The 18,246-nt window shown below is 34.9% G+C and overlaps 1 protein-coding gene across 1 annotated transcript in view; it reads right to left on the bottom strand.

Moving 5' to 3' along the window:
• The window catches only part of LRPPRC (leucine rich pentatricopeptide repeat containing), a 103,988-nt gene that overhangs the window by 31,058 nt on the left and 54,684 nt on the right, over window positions 1-18,246 (bottom strand). Inside the window, exons 24-27 of the mRNA XM_014833550.3 lie at window positions 14,021-14,145; window positions 13,437-13,543; window positions 2,752-2,820; window positions 1,848-1,938 (exon numbers count right to left, since the gene is read on the bottom strand). Of these exons, the coding sequence (XP_014689036.3) occupies window positions 1,848-1,938; window positions 2,752-2,820; window positions 13,437-13,543; window positions 14,021-14,145 (392 nt within the window). The remainder of the gene's footprint in view (window positions 1-1,847; window positions 1,939-2,751; window positions 2,821-13,436; window positions 13,544-14,020; window positions 14,146-18,246) is intronic.

Genomic DNA, 18,246 nt, shown 5'->3' with positions numbered 1-18,246 from the left:
TATAGTTTTCAGTGTACAGACCTTTCAGCTCTTTGGTTAAGTTTATTCCTAGGTATTTCATTCTTTTTGTTGCAACTGTAAATGGGATTGTATTCTTAATTTCTCTTTTTGCTACTTCATTGTTAGTGTAGAGAAACAACTGATTTTTGTATGTTGATTTTGTATCCTGCGACTTGAGTGTATTCATTTATTATTTCTAAAAGTTTTTTAGTGGATTCTTTAGGGTTTTCTATATAGAAAATCATGTCGTCTGCAAATAGTGATAGTTTCACTTCTTCTTTTCCTATTTGGATCTCTTTTATTTCTTTTGCTTGCCTGATTGCTCTGCCTAGGACTTCCAACACTACGTTAAATAAGAGTGGTGACAGTGGGCATCCTTGTCTGGTTCCTGTCCAAGTCTTATCTTACTTATTCCATCAAGATGTAAGAAAAAGCAACCAATGATAATAAACACAAATTCAAAAAGACAAATGAGAGCCAGCCCTGGTGGCCCAGTGGTTAAGTTCAGTGTACTCCACTTCGGAGGCCCAAGTTCAGTTCCTGGGCGCAGACCTACACCACTCGTCTGTTAGTGGCCGCTGTTGCAGCGGCTCACATACAAAAACAGGAAGACAGGCAGCAGACGTTAGCTCAGGGCGAATCTTCCTCAGCAGGTGTGGGGAAAAAAGACAAATGAATTAACTTATTCATTGCTGCCTATGTTAGGTGAAGAAAAAATTCCCATGAGAAAAAGAGAACAATAAATCTAGATCAAATATCTATGAAGTAAAAAAAAAAAAAAAAAAAAAAGTGCTGTTCCTCTCTACCCAAATACCCTAAAAGAGACCGCAAAGTTCCCAGATGTACAAATTGGGATAAACATACTAGAGCATTGTTTGATAATACAGATCAAAAATTTCAGAAATGTCAATCACTTTTAACCCTGAATACAAATTCAGCCTAAGGAAACAATTAAGAACATGAACAAAGATTAACGTACAGAGATGACCAACGAGGTATTATTTTATAACATGGAAAACTGAAGTCTATTCACATGTCTAGCAATAGATTGGTTGAGTAAATTCTAGTATATGCATTCAATGTCGTCATCTGTAGGTGATAAAATGTAGAAAAATGTATGTCATATAGAACTGAGTCAAAACTATATTATAGGGGCCGGCCCTGTGGCGGAGTGGTTAAGTTCATGCACTCTGCTTCAGCGGGCCAGGGTTTCGCCAGTTTGGATCCTGGGCATGGGCATGGCACTGCTCCTCAGGCCATGGTGAGGAGGCATCCCACAAAGCACAACTGGAGGCACTCACAACTAGAATATACAACTAGGTACTGGGGGGCTTTGGGGAGAAGAAGAAGGAAAAAATAAAAATATATAAAAAAAAAGAAGATTGGCAACAGTTGTTAGCTCAGGTGCCAATCTTTAAAAAAAAACAACTATATTATAATATGATCATATTTTAAACAGAAATTGTTCAGCAATGAATTTGTCTATCAATAACCATTTTTCTGGAAAAAGATTTATACACATGAACATGTCAATGGTTACCTATTTAAGAGAAGTGTGATAAAAAAATCTACCAGAGGATTTAAAAAGAAAAAGAATAGCTTCTCCTCAAAAAATCCTATCAAATTCTGTGGCTCTGATGAAGATTCTCACCTTCTCACTATTGCAGTAAGAATGTCAGAAATTATGAAGATTGTACGTATCTAGTGATACGGTATAATAATCCTGTGATAAAGTTCATCTGACAATCCCTGGAGCTTCCTCAAAGCCTGATCCTCCTCTCCTGCCACCACCTTCAACAGAATAAACGTCTCAAAATGAAAAGAGAAGGAACAGTCAGCTCACTTACTATATATTTTCAGCAGATTGTAGTATAGCTGGTCTCTATCACATTCAAATAGCTTCTGCGTCAGCTCCACTAATTTTTCTAGAGTTTCAACCTTAAAAATAAGATTAACAGATGGATCTAGATATACATTTTATAGCCGACAAATCTTAGTTGATCACCCTTCAAATTAGGTTCTTTCAAAGGGCAAATTAATTTCACTTCAAAAGTTAAAGGGCTGAGCATAACAATGTGAATGTACTTAATGCCACTGAACTGTACACTTAAAAATAGTTAAAATGATAAACTTTATATGTGTTTTACCACAATTAAAAAAAATTTCACTTTAAGTTAAAGGGCTAAAGGACTCTTTGGAGGCAAGAACCCAAAATAAACAATTATCTAATTGAGGGAACCTCAACGAAGGTATATTTTGGAGAACTGAAAGATATTTGGGGTGGAAGACTGGGTGAATATATCCTATGCTTATTAATAAGAATACCACTCCACCAAAACCTTATACTTCCATTCCCCTGTGGCTTTTACTTGGCAGGATGTGAAAAGCTATCTGCACAGGGGGGTGGGGGTGGTGGTAAAGTAGAAAGTCCACTGGGCTCCCACCAAGCAACTCCTCGGGTCGATAAGGACTGAAGCAGATTTAAACTGCCAAGGACACAAGGTTAGCCTGCTTAAACCAACAATGAGGAAAGAGCAAGCTAAAATTCTTCAGGGCTCAAGTTAAAATTTTTATAGATTCTACTGCACCTCAGGAACAAAAATTAAGCTATTGCTTATATTTGGAAAACAAACGAGATAACACTGCTTAATAATGCTATCTCCTGAAATCCCCAAATGCTCACGTGACATGTAGGACATTAGCTTTCTACTCACAGTTTGAGATGCTTGAGACCAGAAATTAAACACAAACCTGATTACTTGAAATACACCTATCACAAAACCACTGAAGTCTTGTAGGCCGAGCTCTAATGCCTGGAGTCTGTAAAACAAAATAACCACACAGCACACAGGTTAGGGCTTTAGCTAAGTGCTGACTTTCCCTCCAAGACAGTTTTCTTCTGATGAATTTGCTGCCTCCTTCCCAAACATATACACTAAAAGAAACCTATAACTTAATCCCACAGTTATCAAAGCCCTATGGGATAGATCAGAGCGTGAAACGTGACCTACACTTAACCTATGTCTAGAAGACTTGGGTTATTTCAAAATGCTCTCTTGAAGGTCAATTTTCATTCCATAAATTTTTATTATTAAAATAGCTAAGATTTCTTTAGTTCAAAAAGAAACCTTGAAATGATGAAATAAACCCCAAAATTTGTCAAATTAAATGCACACACCCACTTCAGAGATCCTAACAGATTCAGTGAGCAAAAATTATTTATATGTTACATAGACTTATTAACAACTGTCACAACAATAAACCTATGGCTTTTATTTTTTAAAAGAAACATGCTTTGTAAAATTTAGTGATGAAAGTATTCTAACTACCACAAATGCTTGCCTAATATCTAAAACCAAATGTTTAAAGAGCTAAGTACTTAAAACAAGCTGAGTATGCAAAATTAGTTCATAGTCTTAGTTTATTTCAATAATTGAGACGGATGTTATATGCTTAATTAGAAATTACTAAGGTTTAGGGGCTGGCCCCGTGGCCAAGTGGTTAAGTTCGCGCGCTCTGCTGCAGGCAGCCCAGTGTTTCGTTGGTTCGAATCCTGGGCGCGGACACGGCACTGCTCATCAGGCCACGCTGGGGCAGCGTCCCACATGCCACAACTAGAAGGACCCACAATGAATAATGTACAACTGTGTACCGGGGGGCTTTGGGGAGAAAAAGGAGAAAAAAAAAATCTTAAAAAAAAAAAAAGAAATTACTAAGGTTTAGTCAAGAACTCTGGCTTCAAAGTAATTATTTTACCATTTTGGGTACTGGAATAAAAGACAAACCATTTTCCACATAATTCCAAGGATTTGTCATTCTAACTACAGTATTTTCATCATCTGTAAGAGGGCTTCACCATTAAATACTACATTTCAATCACAGCATTATGATGAGAAAACTACATACTCATTAGCCCTGGCTGCTCCAGTCTAGAGGAGGTATCTTTACTCCTTTCTCCACTCAGTTTTGTTGACTAAACCAGGTACCCCTTGAATCTGATCTCTTATTTATAAACCCTCATTATTTTTTATTTCCTAAAATAATATTGCACAATGTTAAATTAAGAACTGAAGCAGAACCTAATATCTCAGAGCTTTGGTAGAATGACAGGAAAATCAGTACAGCAGAAGTTAAGTATTCTCATTCTAACTGCAAGTATCCACATATTGTGATACAAGAAATAAATGTCAAATAAATTAATTGTTGGAATATATTCTCAAATATCATTAATATTTACATTTGCACACAACTTCTACTCAAGGATTTTCTCACATTATCTATTTTGTTTCACATGCATTACATTGAAAATGAAACCAACATCAAATGTATACAAAAATCCCTTGAAAAAATACTAGATAATCCTCTTTAGAACACAGCAAAATGTAAGGGCTACAATTCACTTACAACTTTCCATATTATTGCTGATCCAAATGCCAACGATCTAAATAGCACAACTTTTATGACAAACTCTTCTTTTTTGTGGCTGCTTAATCTGCCTGTCACTGACAGGACAGCTGACTATATTATATGGCAGATATTCCTATGTTTCATTTTGAAATTGAGAACTGTTTTCACATATAAACCTCAATCATCAAAAGAACATCTAGGTCAGATTAACTAAATCTCCTGGGCTTCTGTAACAGTCTACATTTCTGGCTTATCTCTTAACATCTTATTGAATTTTAAACACTGCAAGTTGAAAGCAAAAATAGAAAATGTAATAAAAACATGGAGAAGAATAGAATTCTAATTGGGATGTTGAATACAACTATCAAAAACCAGTTAATGATTAATTAAAACAATGAACTCGACTCTAGTTTTTTTCTGTTTTTGCTACATACAATCTATTTAATGGACAGTTGAGGATAAAATAATTATTTTAATAAAAAACCTGGTATGTTTGCTTCCACTTGGGTTACTGTGCAGTTCCAATTTAGTATTAGGTTCACTTGTATAAGAAAAAAAAGTAATCCAAAATCAAAAACAATTTCCATAACTTTAATTTCATTATATTACTCTGATGTAAATTTGCTATTATCATAATGTTTGTATGTATACTAGTAAAAATAGATATCAAGTAATTATTACCTTTAAAGGGAAAATAAATGAAGATTCTTCTACTTCAAACTATTTCAAGAAAAACCATCTTAAATTTAACTCAAATAGAAACGTTTACCTGTTTTGATTTTTCTTTCCATTACTGCAGGAAATGGGAAACGGACAAGAAACACACAAACCACCAGCGTAGCTTCCTGTCCTCTAGTCAGTGTGGAGGGAGGACAATCAGGTACACGATGGGACGGAACTAACAAAAACAAGAACCCAACTATTTACCCCACAGCTAGGAGAGCAAGGGAGGGAAAAGGGCCTCATGGAACTTCTTAAACCTTCAATATCTATCCTCGTCTCTAAAATCTTCAGAGAGAGACTTAAAGACCATGTCAAGGAGGAAAACATGACTGAGCAAGCCAACCTAACAGTCAATCATAAACTAAACACGATCCACTTAACCAGGAGTTACAGGAGATACTAAGTATATTAACTCACAGGAGAGGGGATGTGAACCGGCATGAGAACTGCTATCGCGTGAAACCAAGGAGGTCAGGGAAAAAAAAAAAAAAACTAGCTCTAAAATCCCTTTTGTATATATAAGATCCACTCTGGCTTATTAAGGAAGGCAATAGGATAAAACCCTGAATTTGATCTAGTGAGGAAGAAAGGGAAGAGTAACAAATATTGGCAGATTGCTGTAATGTAAACTTGCAGTCCTAAACACAAAGCCATAAAAAGAAGGGTTTCGCCCCCCGAGAAGACAGCAAATTTATTCTGGCTGCAGTGCCACTGAAGGATAACAGTAGATAAGAAGAGAGGGGAAAAAGTCAAGAAAGCAATTTTGGAGAAAGGGTAAGTTGTTTCAGTGATTCAGATATTGAGGAGTCAAGAGATCACGGATGTCATACTGCAATATAAAAATGTATCGAATCAACACATTGTACACCTTAAACTTATGCAATATGTCAATCTTATCTAAATTTTTTAAAAAAGAGAGAGAGAGAGATCATGGAGGTAGGAATGGTGTAGAGGAACCAACAGAAAATGTGAAATCAGGCCCAATTTCAAATTCCATGACCACTACACTAAGGAAACAAGCTCCACACACTTGACCCAAGTATCTCTGCCCTGGTGACTTCTCCACCTTGCTCTGTGAGGCTCCTATGAAGACGTCCATGAAAATCACAGGAGGGTATAAGGGTACCAGTATCAGTTATACTGTTTAGCTTGTAATCTGGGCCTGAACCTCAAGGGAAGAGGTTAGAATAAGAAATGCTGACTAAGTTCAAATTAGACTCTTACTCATCTTTGTTTTAGCACCCTGAGGACTTACCAGTCCCTGGCACACGGCAGGCACTCGGGAAGTGATTACTGAACTGCTCAAAGTGCTATGAATAAAATTAAATAATATATTTCTTTATGGAAACCTTTAATATGGTTAACATTTCAGATCATTATTTAACTCTTCATACTTGTATGTATCATCTCTCCCCAGACTTAATGTCCAGTCTTAAAACACAAAATAAATTATCCAAACAGCGTTAATTTATTTAAATGACCTGCAACACTTCCTTCCTGGGAGGTGACTGAAGTAGCTTAAAAGATAATTAACTCAAACAATGAAGCCATTTTTTTGTTTACAAAGAAATGCCATCTTATTTTATTATAATTTCTAGCAAAAGGAGTGTGGGACTAGAAGTCATGAGGCCTGCGTTTTCGTCCAAATCTCTGCTACTGTGAACCATAAAAGAGGTGGTACCTGTAAAGACATAACAAAATTTCTGTCTTTACATATTAGGGGACTTAAAAAACAGTAATGACACTTGACTCACTTCTAAGACATGATTTTAAGTAAATAATCTGAAAACCAAATACGACTACAGGTAAAGAATTACGATGACTACTTATAACAGTGAAAATTTTTCTCAAAGCAGAAATGGGCAAATAAACTTTAGCTCTATTATACAACAGAATGATGTGGCCATTAAAAATAATGCTTAGAAGAGTTCTTAATTGCACGCAGGGAAATGCAGAGACAGTGATGTAAGAAGGTATTAAATAAGCTATATGATTCACTTCAATTATATATAAAAGAAATATGCTTTGAATAAAAGGACAGAAAAACCACAAAGATGACTAGATAAGTAATGGGATTAATAGTGAGTCTTTCTACTTGGCATATTTTAAACAATAACCTGTGTAAGTTTCACGTAAGTCTATTCACAGGGGAAAAAAAATCAGACTGATCCTTATCACTGGTAAGATACAAAACACACTTCACAAAACATATTTACCTGATATTACTACATAAGTTTGTAAAAATAATTTGTGAACATTTCCCCAGTGGCATATTTCATTTCAGGTTGTGCCAGAGGAATGCTGGAAGGAACTAAGGATAGTTAGCCTGTAGAGGATGAGACTGCAGAAGAGACAAAGAGCTGACTTCAACACAGGAAAGAATGTCACACAGAAGGAAGAGAATAAAACTAACATTTATTACGTGTTTAATAATGTACCAGACACTCTAGATGAGGTCTTATTAGGGTTATCTGATAGAGTCCTAAGAGACAGAACAAGCATAAACGACGGTAGCACTTTCCTGCCTCAGGACCTTTGCACAGGCAATTCCCTCTACCTGAAATGCTTTTGCCTCCATCTGTATATGGCTGACTTCCACTTCATCCTTTACTTCTCATCCCAACCATCACTTCCTCACAAAGATCTAGTCTAAAATAGGTCCTTTTTACAGCACTTCTCTCTTACAGCAATTACTGCATTTTATAGATTCATCTTTTTAAGGTCTATCTCTATGACTAGACTGTAAGATGTGATGAATAATTATTTGTTGAAGGAAGGGAGGGAGAGAAAATTGGTCACACTGGGAAGCCACTCAACTGTGATCAACTATCTTAGTTAAAAGGCTTCATTGAGGAAGTTTCAGGTGAAGAAATCTGCCAATGCCAACTCTAAAGGTTCATGATGGGAGATGCTGTATCAAATCTAAGCCAGAGCTTAGTTTAGCTCGAATTAGAGCTCAGATGATCTCATGCCTCTGTTAATTCACCCTACCTTCTGCTAACTAAGGTCATTATCCTTCAGTTATTAGATATTTAAAACGACTGAGTAAAGTGTCTTAAAAATCCCACAACCACTATCCTAATTCAGATCCTATTAGTCTCACTGGCCCAAACCCCTTGTAATCTATCGTAACACTTCTACTAGCATAAGTTATTGTTTCAGCACTGCTCAGAGTCGATCGTCTTCTGAACGAACTCCAACTTGCTTATTCTGATACTGAAGGGTCTCTGGGAACAATCTACCCTCACAAAGTATTTCTCACAAATCCTATATCCTAGGATAAAAGAACTATTTAGAAAGTCGGAAAGGAAATAAAACTGTCTTTGTTTGTAGATGACACAATTTTATATACAGAAAATCCTAAAGACTCCACCAAAAAACCATTAGAACTCATCGACAGATTCAGTAAAGTTGCAGGATACAAAATCAACATACGGAAATCAGGTTCATTTCTATACAACAACAAAATATCTGAAAAAGAAATAAAGAAAACAGTCCCATTCACAATAGTATCCAAAACAATAAAACACTTAAGAATAAACTTAACCAAGGATGTGAAAGATCTGTACACAGAAACAGAAAGGGAAGATATACATGGAAAACTATTTCATGTTCATAGATGGAAAGAATTAATATTGTTAAAATGTCCACACTACCCAAAACCACCTATAGATTCAATGCAATCCCTATCAAAATTCCAAATGGCATCCTAAAATTTGTATGGAACCAGAAAAGATCCCGAACAGCCAAAGCAATCCTGAGAAAGAAGAACAAAGCTGGAGGTATCATAGTTCCTGATTTTAAATTATACTACAAAGCTATAGTAACCAAAACAGTATGGTACTGGCATAAAAAAAGACACACAGACCAGTGGAACAAAACTGACAGGCCAGAAATAAACCCACACATATATCGTCAACTACTATTTGACAAGGGAGCCAAGAATACTCAAAGGGGAAGGGACAGTGTCTTTAATAAATGGTGGTGGGAAAACTGGATAATCACACACAGAAGAATGAAACTGGGCCCCTATCTTACATCACTCACAAAAATTAACTTGCAATAGATTAAACACTTTAACATAAGACCTGAAATCATAAAACTCCTAGAAGAAAACATAAGGAAAAAGCTCCTTGATACTGGTCTTGGCAATGATCTTTTGGGTAAGACACCAAAAGCATAAGCAACAAAAGCAAAAGTAAACAAGGAGGACTACATCAAACTAAAAAGCTTCTGCACAGCAAAAGAAATAACCGACAAAATGAAAAGGCAAGCAACAGAAGAAAATATTTGCAAGTCATATAGCTGATAAGTGGTAAATATCCAAAATATATGAGCAATTCATACAACTCAATAGCAAAAAAGCCAATCTGATTAAAAAAATGGGCAGAGAAACTGAGCAGACATTTTTCCAAAGATGATACACAAATGACCAACCCTGGGAAATGCAAATCAAAACCAAGAGTTATCACCTTGTACCTGCCAGAATGGCTATCATCAAAAAGAAAAGAGACAGGGGCCGGCCCAGTGGCACAGGGGTTAAGTGCGCACGTTCTGCTTCGGCAGCCTGGCGTTCACCGGTTCGGATCCTGGGTGCAGACATGGCATCGCTTCGCAAGCCATGCTGTGGTAGGCGTCCCACATATAAAGTAGAGGAAGACGGGCACAGATGTTAGCTCAGGGCTAGTATTCCTCAGCAAAAAGAGGAGGATTGGCAGCGGATGTTAGCTCAGGGCTAACCTTCCTCAAAAAAAAAAAAGAAAGAAACAAAGAAAAAAAGGTAAGAGGTAAATGTTGGCAAGGATGTGGAGAAAAGAAAACTCTGTATACTGTTGGTGGGAACATAAATTGGTTCAGTCACTATGAAAAACAGTATGGAGGTTCCTCAGAAGACTAAAACTAAAACTACCATATGATCCAGGAATCCCACTTCTGGATATATATACAAAGGAAATGAAATCAGGATCTCAAAAAGATATATGTACTCCCATATTCATTGCAGCATTATTCATAATAGCCAAGACATGGAAACAATCCAAGTGGCTGCCTATGGATGAATGAATAGAGAAGGTGTGGTATAAATATATACAATGAAATACTATTCAACTATGAGAAAGAAAGAAATCCTGCCATGTACGACAACATGGATGGACCTTGAGGATATCATGCTAAGTGAAATAAGTCAGACAGGGAAAGACATATACCATATGAGGTCACTTATATGTGGAACCTAAAAAAGCCAAACTCCTAGGAACAGAGCATTGAATGGTAGTTGCCAGGGCCTGGGGGAAACGGGGAGATGTTGCTCAAAGGGTACAAACTCAATTATAAGATGAACAGGTTCTGGAGATCTAACGTACAGCTTGATTATTATGTATTTACATACTTGAAAATTGCTAAGAGAGAAGATCTTAAATGTTCTCGTGACAAAAAAAGAAATGGTAATTATGTGAGGTGACGGAGGTGTTAACTGATGCTACTGTGGTAATCATTTTGCACTATCTAAGTATACCAAATCAACACAGTTTGCACACCTTAAACTTACATAGTGTTATATGTCAATTATATCTTAATAAAGTTGGGGCGGGGAGAAGAACTACTTAGAGACTTCCCTTTTCTCCTTCTTTGCTCTGCCTCCAACACCCTTCCCAACCCCATCAAATTCCCGAATGTTAAAGGACTGCCACGTCTATCAAGCCCCACTTTCCTCCAGAAAGTCTTGCCTAATTTTCCTACACTGGGAGTAAGTTCCATTCTTGAACTCTCAGAACTCTTTACACTTTTCTTACAGCAGTTAACAGTTCTCAGTTTTATACAGCAGTTATCTTCACATTTTAGTCTCAAGTTCAAGGAGATGCACAGTAGCTCCTTGAAGGTTGATCTTACTCTGATTCACTTTTCTCTCTTATTCTCTTTCTTTTGAAAGAAAATAACACTTTTTCTGAATATAAGCATATATATGCTTATTATAGAAAACTCAGAAAAATATAAAGCAAAACAGAGCTATAATTGCACCTTCTTGCAATAATCCGTATGTAGAAATAAAACATAATACTACGTTAAAACGTGTTATACATATGTATACCAACTCATTTTAAAAACAACACAGGCCATATTATACACTGAATCTTGCCTCTTCTTTCCTCATTTAATGCGAGCATTTTTATGACTGGTTTATCATATTTCCCACAGTGCTTCAAATACAAAGAAGCTTCATTGTATATCTTGCTTTGGAAATTCAACCCTAGTGAATCTCCCCTTTGATAAGACACTATCGTATTTTTAGGAATGATAAAAATGTTGCACAGTATTTCTAATATTCTTTCATATGCTGATACAGTCCTAGCTTATTAACCTTAATTACTTTTTATATTTTTAATAATTCTTAGAAAACTCTAAGAGAAAACTCCAAGGTCTTGAATTTTAATACTGAAAAAAGCAAATTCCCACTTTAACTCCAATTAATCATAAAAAAAAACGCAACTGAAAAATGTGCCTCAGAATATTCTCATATATTACATACTTTGCTGTCCTACCCTAGGGTACTGCAGAGGTTCTGTAAAGCTATTCTTTCTCTTTTAAGCAATTTTTACACATCTAGTACGAAAATTCTGTCACCAGGATACAGTCATTCCTAAATGATCACAGTCATTGTAAACTAGCCAAGCTTTAAAATAATTAAGACGCAGTCTTCTCTCGCCTATTCATGTGACAAGCATGTACCTTAAGCTCAGCATCATATTGTGAATTATGTGAGGTAAAGAAGACAACACCATCCCTACCTTTAAGGGGCAAAGAATTAATATTATTGATTACTACCATAATCCAGAAAACATGCAAGCTGCTTTACATACATTATGTGATTGAATCTTAAAGAAAGATATTATATTTCCTTTTATAGATGAGGAAGCTTAAAAAGGTTTAGTAACTTGTCCATTATCACACTAGCAAATAGACGGCAAAAGGAGAACTCACTCTTGGCTATTATGTCTTCCTTATTACATAAAGAGAGGCACATGATTTCCTACTTAGAACCTCTCGTCGCTATTATCTGAAAATCTGAGCTTCCTTTCCACTCTGATCAGTGCCTGCTAACACTGATACCATACACAAAGAACCGGAGAGCTCAACAGGCAGACAGCTCCCCTCAATATCAAATACACCATGCATTTTCGATCAAAGAATTTATACCATTTTCTAGAAAACACAAATGAACTGCTTGAGCTACAGAAGCACCTGTCCAAGATCTCCTGGCCCACTGCCCTCTAGACTAGAGGACAGACTGAGTTATACGACAAAAGAGACCAAAGTTCTGAATTAATTTCACGGTCCTCGCTTTTCAGACTAGACTTTTCTCTTCTCTGAAAAACATCAAGAGAAACTAATCACTTTCTGGGTTCTGTGCCTACATTTTCAATTTCATGATAAGCAGTCATCAATACACAAACAAGGAGGCCAAACACCACTTCTGTGTCGTGTCCACCATGGGCACTTGTGGAAAAAGACATGGAGTGATGGCAAAGTATGATCTGAGAGAATGTGATCACTGATGTATTTACAAATGTATTGTAATCACATTAAATATTTTTTCTTAAAGCAATGAGTCCATCTTCTGTGGAATGGTTTTTGTTGTTTTTTTTTTTAGTGGAGACAGATTTGTTTAACAGTAAAATTAATCACAATTTGGACAGACTTTATAGATGCCCTTTGACTTATCAATTTCAGTAAGCAAAATTTCAATCAAGCCTAGATAAAATATACTAATCCTAAATAGGCCAGGTTTGTCACCTGGCCATTTTCCATAAGCTGCTTACCATAGCAAAAAAAAAAAAAAAAAGAAGAAATTTTAAATTAAATGCCAAACAGTTGCAGACAGCACTTGTTTGGCTGATTAACTTGTAGACAAGCATTACAAATAAATCTGAGCATGGTCTGCTGCAAATTAAATTCCACTGCTTTTAAGAACAAAGAATTCCTTGGCAAAGAGGATTAGCAACTTTACACCCAGGAATGCCAGTTTAATTTAATTGTTCCACAATCCAAGATTTAATATGCAAATATCATTTTGATATATAACAGTGAATTTAACAAAGTGAGGAAACAAATTCAATATACAACCAGGCTGCCTTTTCTGAACTGTAATTATATACAATAAAGAAATTGGCTGAGTCCCCCCCCCCATTATTGGGACTGAATTATATTAACATGAATCAGAACAAGCATAATTAAAGGTTAAAAATTTTACACGTATTCTAATTAAGAGTCTAAATAGCTGTACAATTAGAATACTGTAGTTAAAATCACACCTCAATGATCTTCTTGGCCTCTTTGTAATTTCCTGTTTGTAGAAAGGCAAAGAAGAGATCATAGAGCATCGTCATTTCACCTTGTTCTTGGCTCACAAAGTCCATTGCTAGAGAAAAAAGAAGAAAAAACATAAACACATTATCACTTGAAGTTCTGGACAAATACAAGAAAACTCAAATATTTAGAATAACTTAAAGATTATAGCTATATCAACCAATTTTCTGTCATATTCCTTATCTAACAGCATAACATTTATTTATGACATTAAGTACCTAAGACTAGCTTCAAAGAGAACTGGTGAGGATAAGGGTAAAAAATTCTCATAAAGGCTGATCATCAATAAGTAGAACAAAAAACAACATAGGGATAACCTTTCAAAATGAACAATTATTAAAGTCAAGGACATTTATAATATTGAAAATGTATCTGATATTTTTCTTTTCAATTTAGAAGTGTAAAAAAGTTTCTCTGGATGTGCTTGCCTTCCTTTTAAATTTTCTCTTCACAGCAATGCATTGAGATTAAATAAGCAAAAGGAGAAAAAAACAAAACAACTATACTAAGATATTAGAAGGTGACTAACCTTTCTGAATTAGATCAGTCTCGCCTTTCTCTATCAGTTTACACAAGACATCATGAATCCTTGGTAATATTTTATACTTCTTATGGCAGTCAATGGCAACTTCAAGAGCAGTAGGTAAGTCATCCCTTGGAAACATCAAAATATTAACAATGAATAAAATATATCTAATTTAGTTTAAAGAGATATACGATGACTAGTCAAAATGTACACAACTTTAAGGTAGAAAACCATGAAGCCAAAATGGAAAAAAAAAGTAAGAGAAACAATCCTTATATATAAATAAACGTTCAGAGCACAGACATCAATAGCAGTTCCATTTTCGCCGCTTCATCTTTATTATTTTGCTGGCTAAATGGCACTTTTTTGAAAAGTCCAAAGAGATGAAGATACTCTGAGATTATTATAAATAAAATCCGATTTTATATAAAAATGGCTATTAAGAATGTATTATTTCTAAAAACAAGGACTACTATCAAATATTTCTTCCAGCTACTTATGTGTGTTTATGGTCCTCAATTCCAGATTTTGAAAACTTTATTAAATGTCCATCAATAGCTATCAAGGAATTTTCGAGCACTTTCAACTCTATCATCATATTTTTTATATTGCCACCTCTCCATGTAAGGAGGAAGTAACTTCAGGATATATGGAGAGAGAAACTTATTGTTACTAAAACCAGGATATTCTTATGGTCAGTAAATTTTAGGAAGACTCTTAAAAAGTTTCTTTTTAAAGGGTAGGCTTTTAAAAATTATTTCCAATTATAAAGTCAAGGTTTCTCTTTTATGTGAAAATAAATTAAAATAAAAAGACATTTTCATTAAGTCAGAGTTTCTTAAACAAGAGTGTGGAAATACATTCTTGTGGGTCCTCAAAAACTACTTTTTCCTTTCACAGGAAAAGGACAGTATAAGAAATATGTAAGACCTTGGAAAAGCTACAGAGATTATGTGATCCAATTCTACTTGTCATCTTCTTTATTTTTAAATAGGAGGAAATAAGGCATGTAGAGACTGACAGATTAGCCTAAGGCCACAAGGTAAACAGAGGAAGGCTCTGTCATCAGATCCCTGGACTTCCCACTTCCAGTTGAGCACATCTAAGTATACATCACACTCTATGAAAAGCAGTTGCTTATTTAAACTAATGAGGTGCTACAATTTGGAATAACAAATAAAGATTCTTGAAAATAAAAGTACGAAATGTATAAAAAAAAGAAGCATGGTTAGAGACATAGAGCAAAATACAACCAGTGACAGCGATAATCCTTGTGGAGAAAACATATTTCTCTCACACACAAAACAGTTTTCAAAAGGAAGGAGTCTTCTTTTATTTTCTGTTGAAGCCCTAACATCTCGGTCCATTATACAAATGTTATGTTGCCCTAGACTGAATTACTATTTTATCTAGATTAAGATTTTAAGATGTACTAAAAAGTAAAATACCACGCAGAAGTGTTAATTTCATTGCAATAACACTGACACAGTGAAAATGAGCCTATCCTGACGGAACTCTACCTTATCCCCTTACTGAGCCCTGTTTACAGTGCATCTTCTGGCACCCTACAGAGTCATTTGAATTTTTGTCATTTGGGGTGAAGACTAAATTACAGGTTAATTTCAAAACCGCAAGTAGATGTTGCAGGCTAGATTACTGTCATACAAGAGAAATGCTACAGTAGCTACCACATATGATATAAAGCTTTATATAATCAGTATTTTCCCTTGCTGCAGACACAAGTTTAGTTATTACCTTTCTACAATTCCATTTAATGGAAAACTACTAAAATATTTTTAAGAGAAAAACTAACACATACTGATTTTCTTAAAGCAGTATGATTTGCTTTTTCAGATCAATTCCCAAACTACAATAGTATTGTCTCAATTGTATTTTCCCTACATTAGGTCAAAACTATCAATAAATGAGCAAATAATTGTTCTGTCAATCAAAGAGACATGTTAATAGTCTTTGGTCTCCAAATATATGCTTCTGAAGATTATACATGCTCAGAACAACAACAGAAAAGACAAGAATAGCAAAATGGAAATAATTTATATATTTGTTAGTAATTTTAAGTACCAATGTTACTGCTCTCAGGTTGCCAACAAAATGAATTAGAAATCTATAATGAAACATTTTGTACAAATTGTACTGATGACAGAAAAGAACTAATGACTAGTCGGTTCTTTTTAATCCCTATTATCTACATTCTGACTTGTTCGATCATGTCACTTTAAAATAAAGAGATAAAAAGTCCATTCCTCATAATTTGATGTCATCATTAATCTTTCCTAGTAAAGCTTGAAAACTTGAGTGATAGAAATGAAAAATATAAAAAAGTACCTAAAAGTCACATTGCTACGAAAATAGTTGTATATTCACAGGACTTCTGAATTTCAACTCCAATTGATAAGTACTACATGCAGCTTGACTGTAGCAATGTGATTCGTTTCTAGAGGTGGTGATGAAAATCAGATTATCACAATGCCTGAACTCAAGGACCTTTGGGCTCCCTCTCAGTTCTAACACTCTAACATGAGGTTCTACAAATTTGAGCTTATTAGGTTCATCAACTCAAACGTTTCACACCAGCAGAGAAAATCATCATATGAAAATACTGCTCTTATTAGGCAGAATAAAATCAGTGAGAACAGCAAAATATCAAAAGGAAAAAGGTGGAAACTGCTTTATATCCAAAATGTTGGACATTTTACCTCTAGTTTCTGTGATCTAAAATGATCCTGTGATTTCCTTTGTACATTTTAAAACACTAGAACTGACTTAAAATCCTACTCTAAAATAACAATAATCCTTTGAAGAAACCATGTTAGTAATATTAACTCTGGATTCTCAACTTTGATTCCATGCTATTTCAGTATATATATGCATAATTTCTAAAGCTTTATATACATATGGGTCACAACTTTTTTAAAAGTCCATTCCTGACAAAAATTTAGCCACTGCTTTCACAAACCTCAAATAATACTGAAGAAAATCAACTCTGTAACATACTATTATCTCTAAAAAAAAAAAACCCACTGTCATATTTTCACAGTGACTAGATTCCCCCTCAAACTATTTCAACGAAATACATAAAGTAATTTTCATGAATAAAACTACATATGCGAAAAAAGCAATATTAAAAAATATTTTGATTGATGTAAATTAACTTAATATAAGTTTTACCAAAATTCTGTAAGCCTATGAAACAAAGGCAGGATGGAAGAAAGGAAGATTCTGTAATTCTGAATTTTAAGAACACACACATATAAGGCTGAGTCCACAAGTAATTTGAACACTTAAAAGAGAGCTTTATTTATTAACTTGAATGGACTCACTTGGCTCATATTAAAATTCATTCTAGAATCTCTAATCCACCTTTTAAGGGAACATGACCATATATAAAACTACTACAAACTGTAATTTTGCATTATTACATGGAGAAACATCCAAAAAAAGGTAAGCCTGAAGCTCATGTGGCAAATCTGATATTATGTCTTTTAGTTTTTATTATGAAATTAAAGTATGCTATAACGTCAGTGACAGAAAAACAAACACTGGACATATATTCATATGAGGTATCCACTGATGATAAAATTACCAGGAAACAAAGCACTCCTAACTCAAATTCCTCTCTCTATACAACTGTGACAATCACAAATGTGTCTCATATGATCTCGAATTGTTAGAACAAGCCCAACCACTGACAACTATCTATTCACCTATCAGTAGCTTTAAACTTAATCTCCTTACTCATAGTAAGTAGCTTTCCAATCCTGAGAGTATACTTAATTTAAACAACAAAAATGACAAATAGTGATTTTTAATTGCAGTAAAGTGCTTCAACATTACACATAAAGTGTTAGTGAAGTGGCAATTTACCTAAAGGGCTTACTAAATGAAAAGCTCTCAAAATCTGAAATGACTAGAGAAAAGAGGAGCCTTGCGGAAGAAAAAAGTTTAAAACAAGAGAGGAAAAAAACACCTCAACACTCTAAAAACAAACTATTCTATAAATCTTAAGCAAATATTCAGTGTGGAGAGAAATCAATTCAGGAGAAACCACTGTCTTCACAAAAATTATTCTGTTAAGAGAACCAGTCCTTGAAAGAGCTAAATGTTTTTTTCTGTTCATCATCTACAAACGAGGAATCTTCAAGGAGACTGGTGTTGCAATTACAACTAATCCTCCCCAAAAAATTAACTGTGTTGAAGGCTTTGTAATT

Source organism: Equus asinus, chromosome 6, assembly GCF_041296235.1.
Source record: "Equus asinus isolate D_3611 breed Donkey chromosome 6, EquAss-T2T_v2, whole genome shotgun sequence".
NCBI lineage: Eukaryota > Metazoa > Chordata > Mammalia > Perissodactyla > Equidae > Equus > Equus asinus.
The sequence above is the reverse complement of the archived record's forward strand: the minus strand, read 5'-3'. Positions and strand labels throughout refer to the sequence as shown.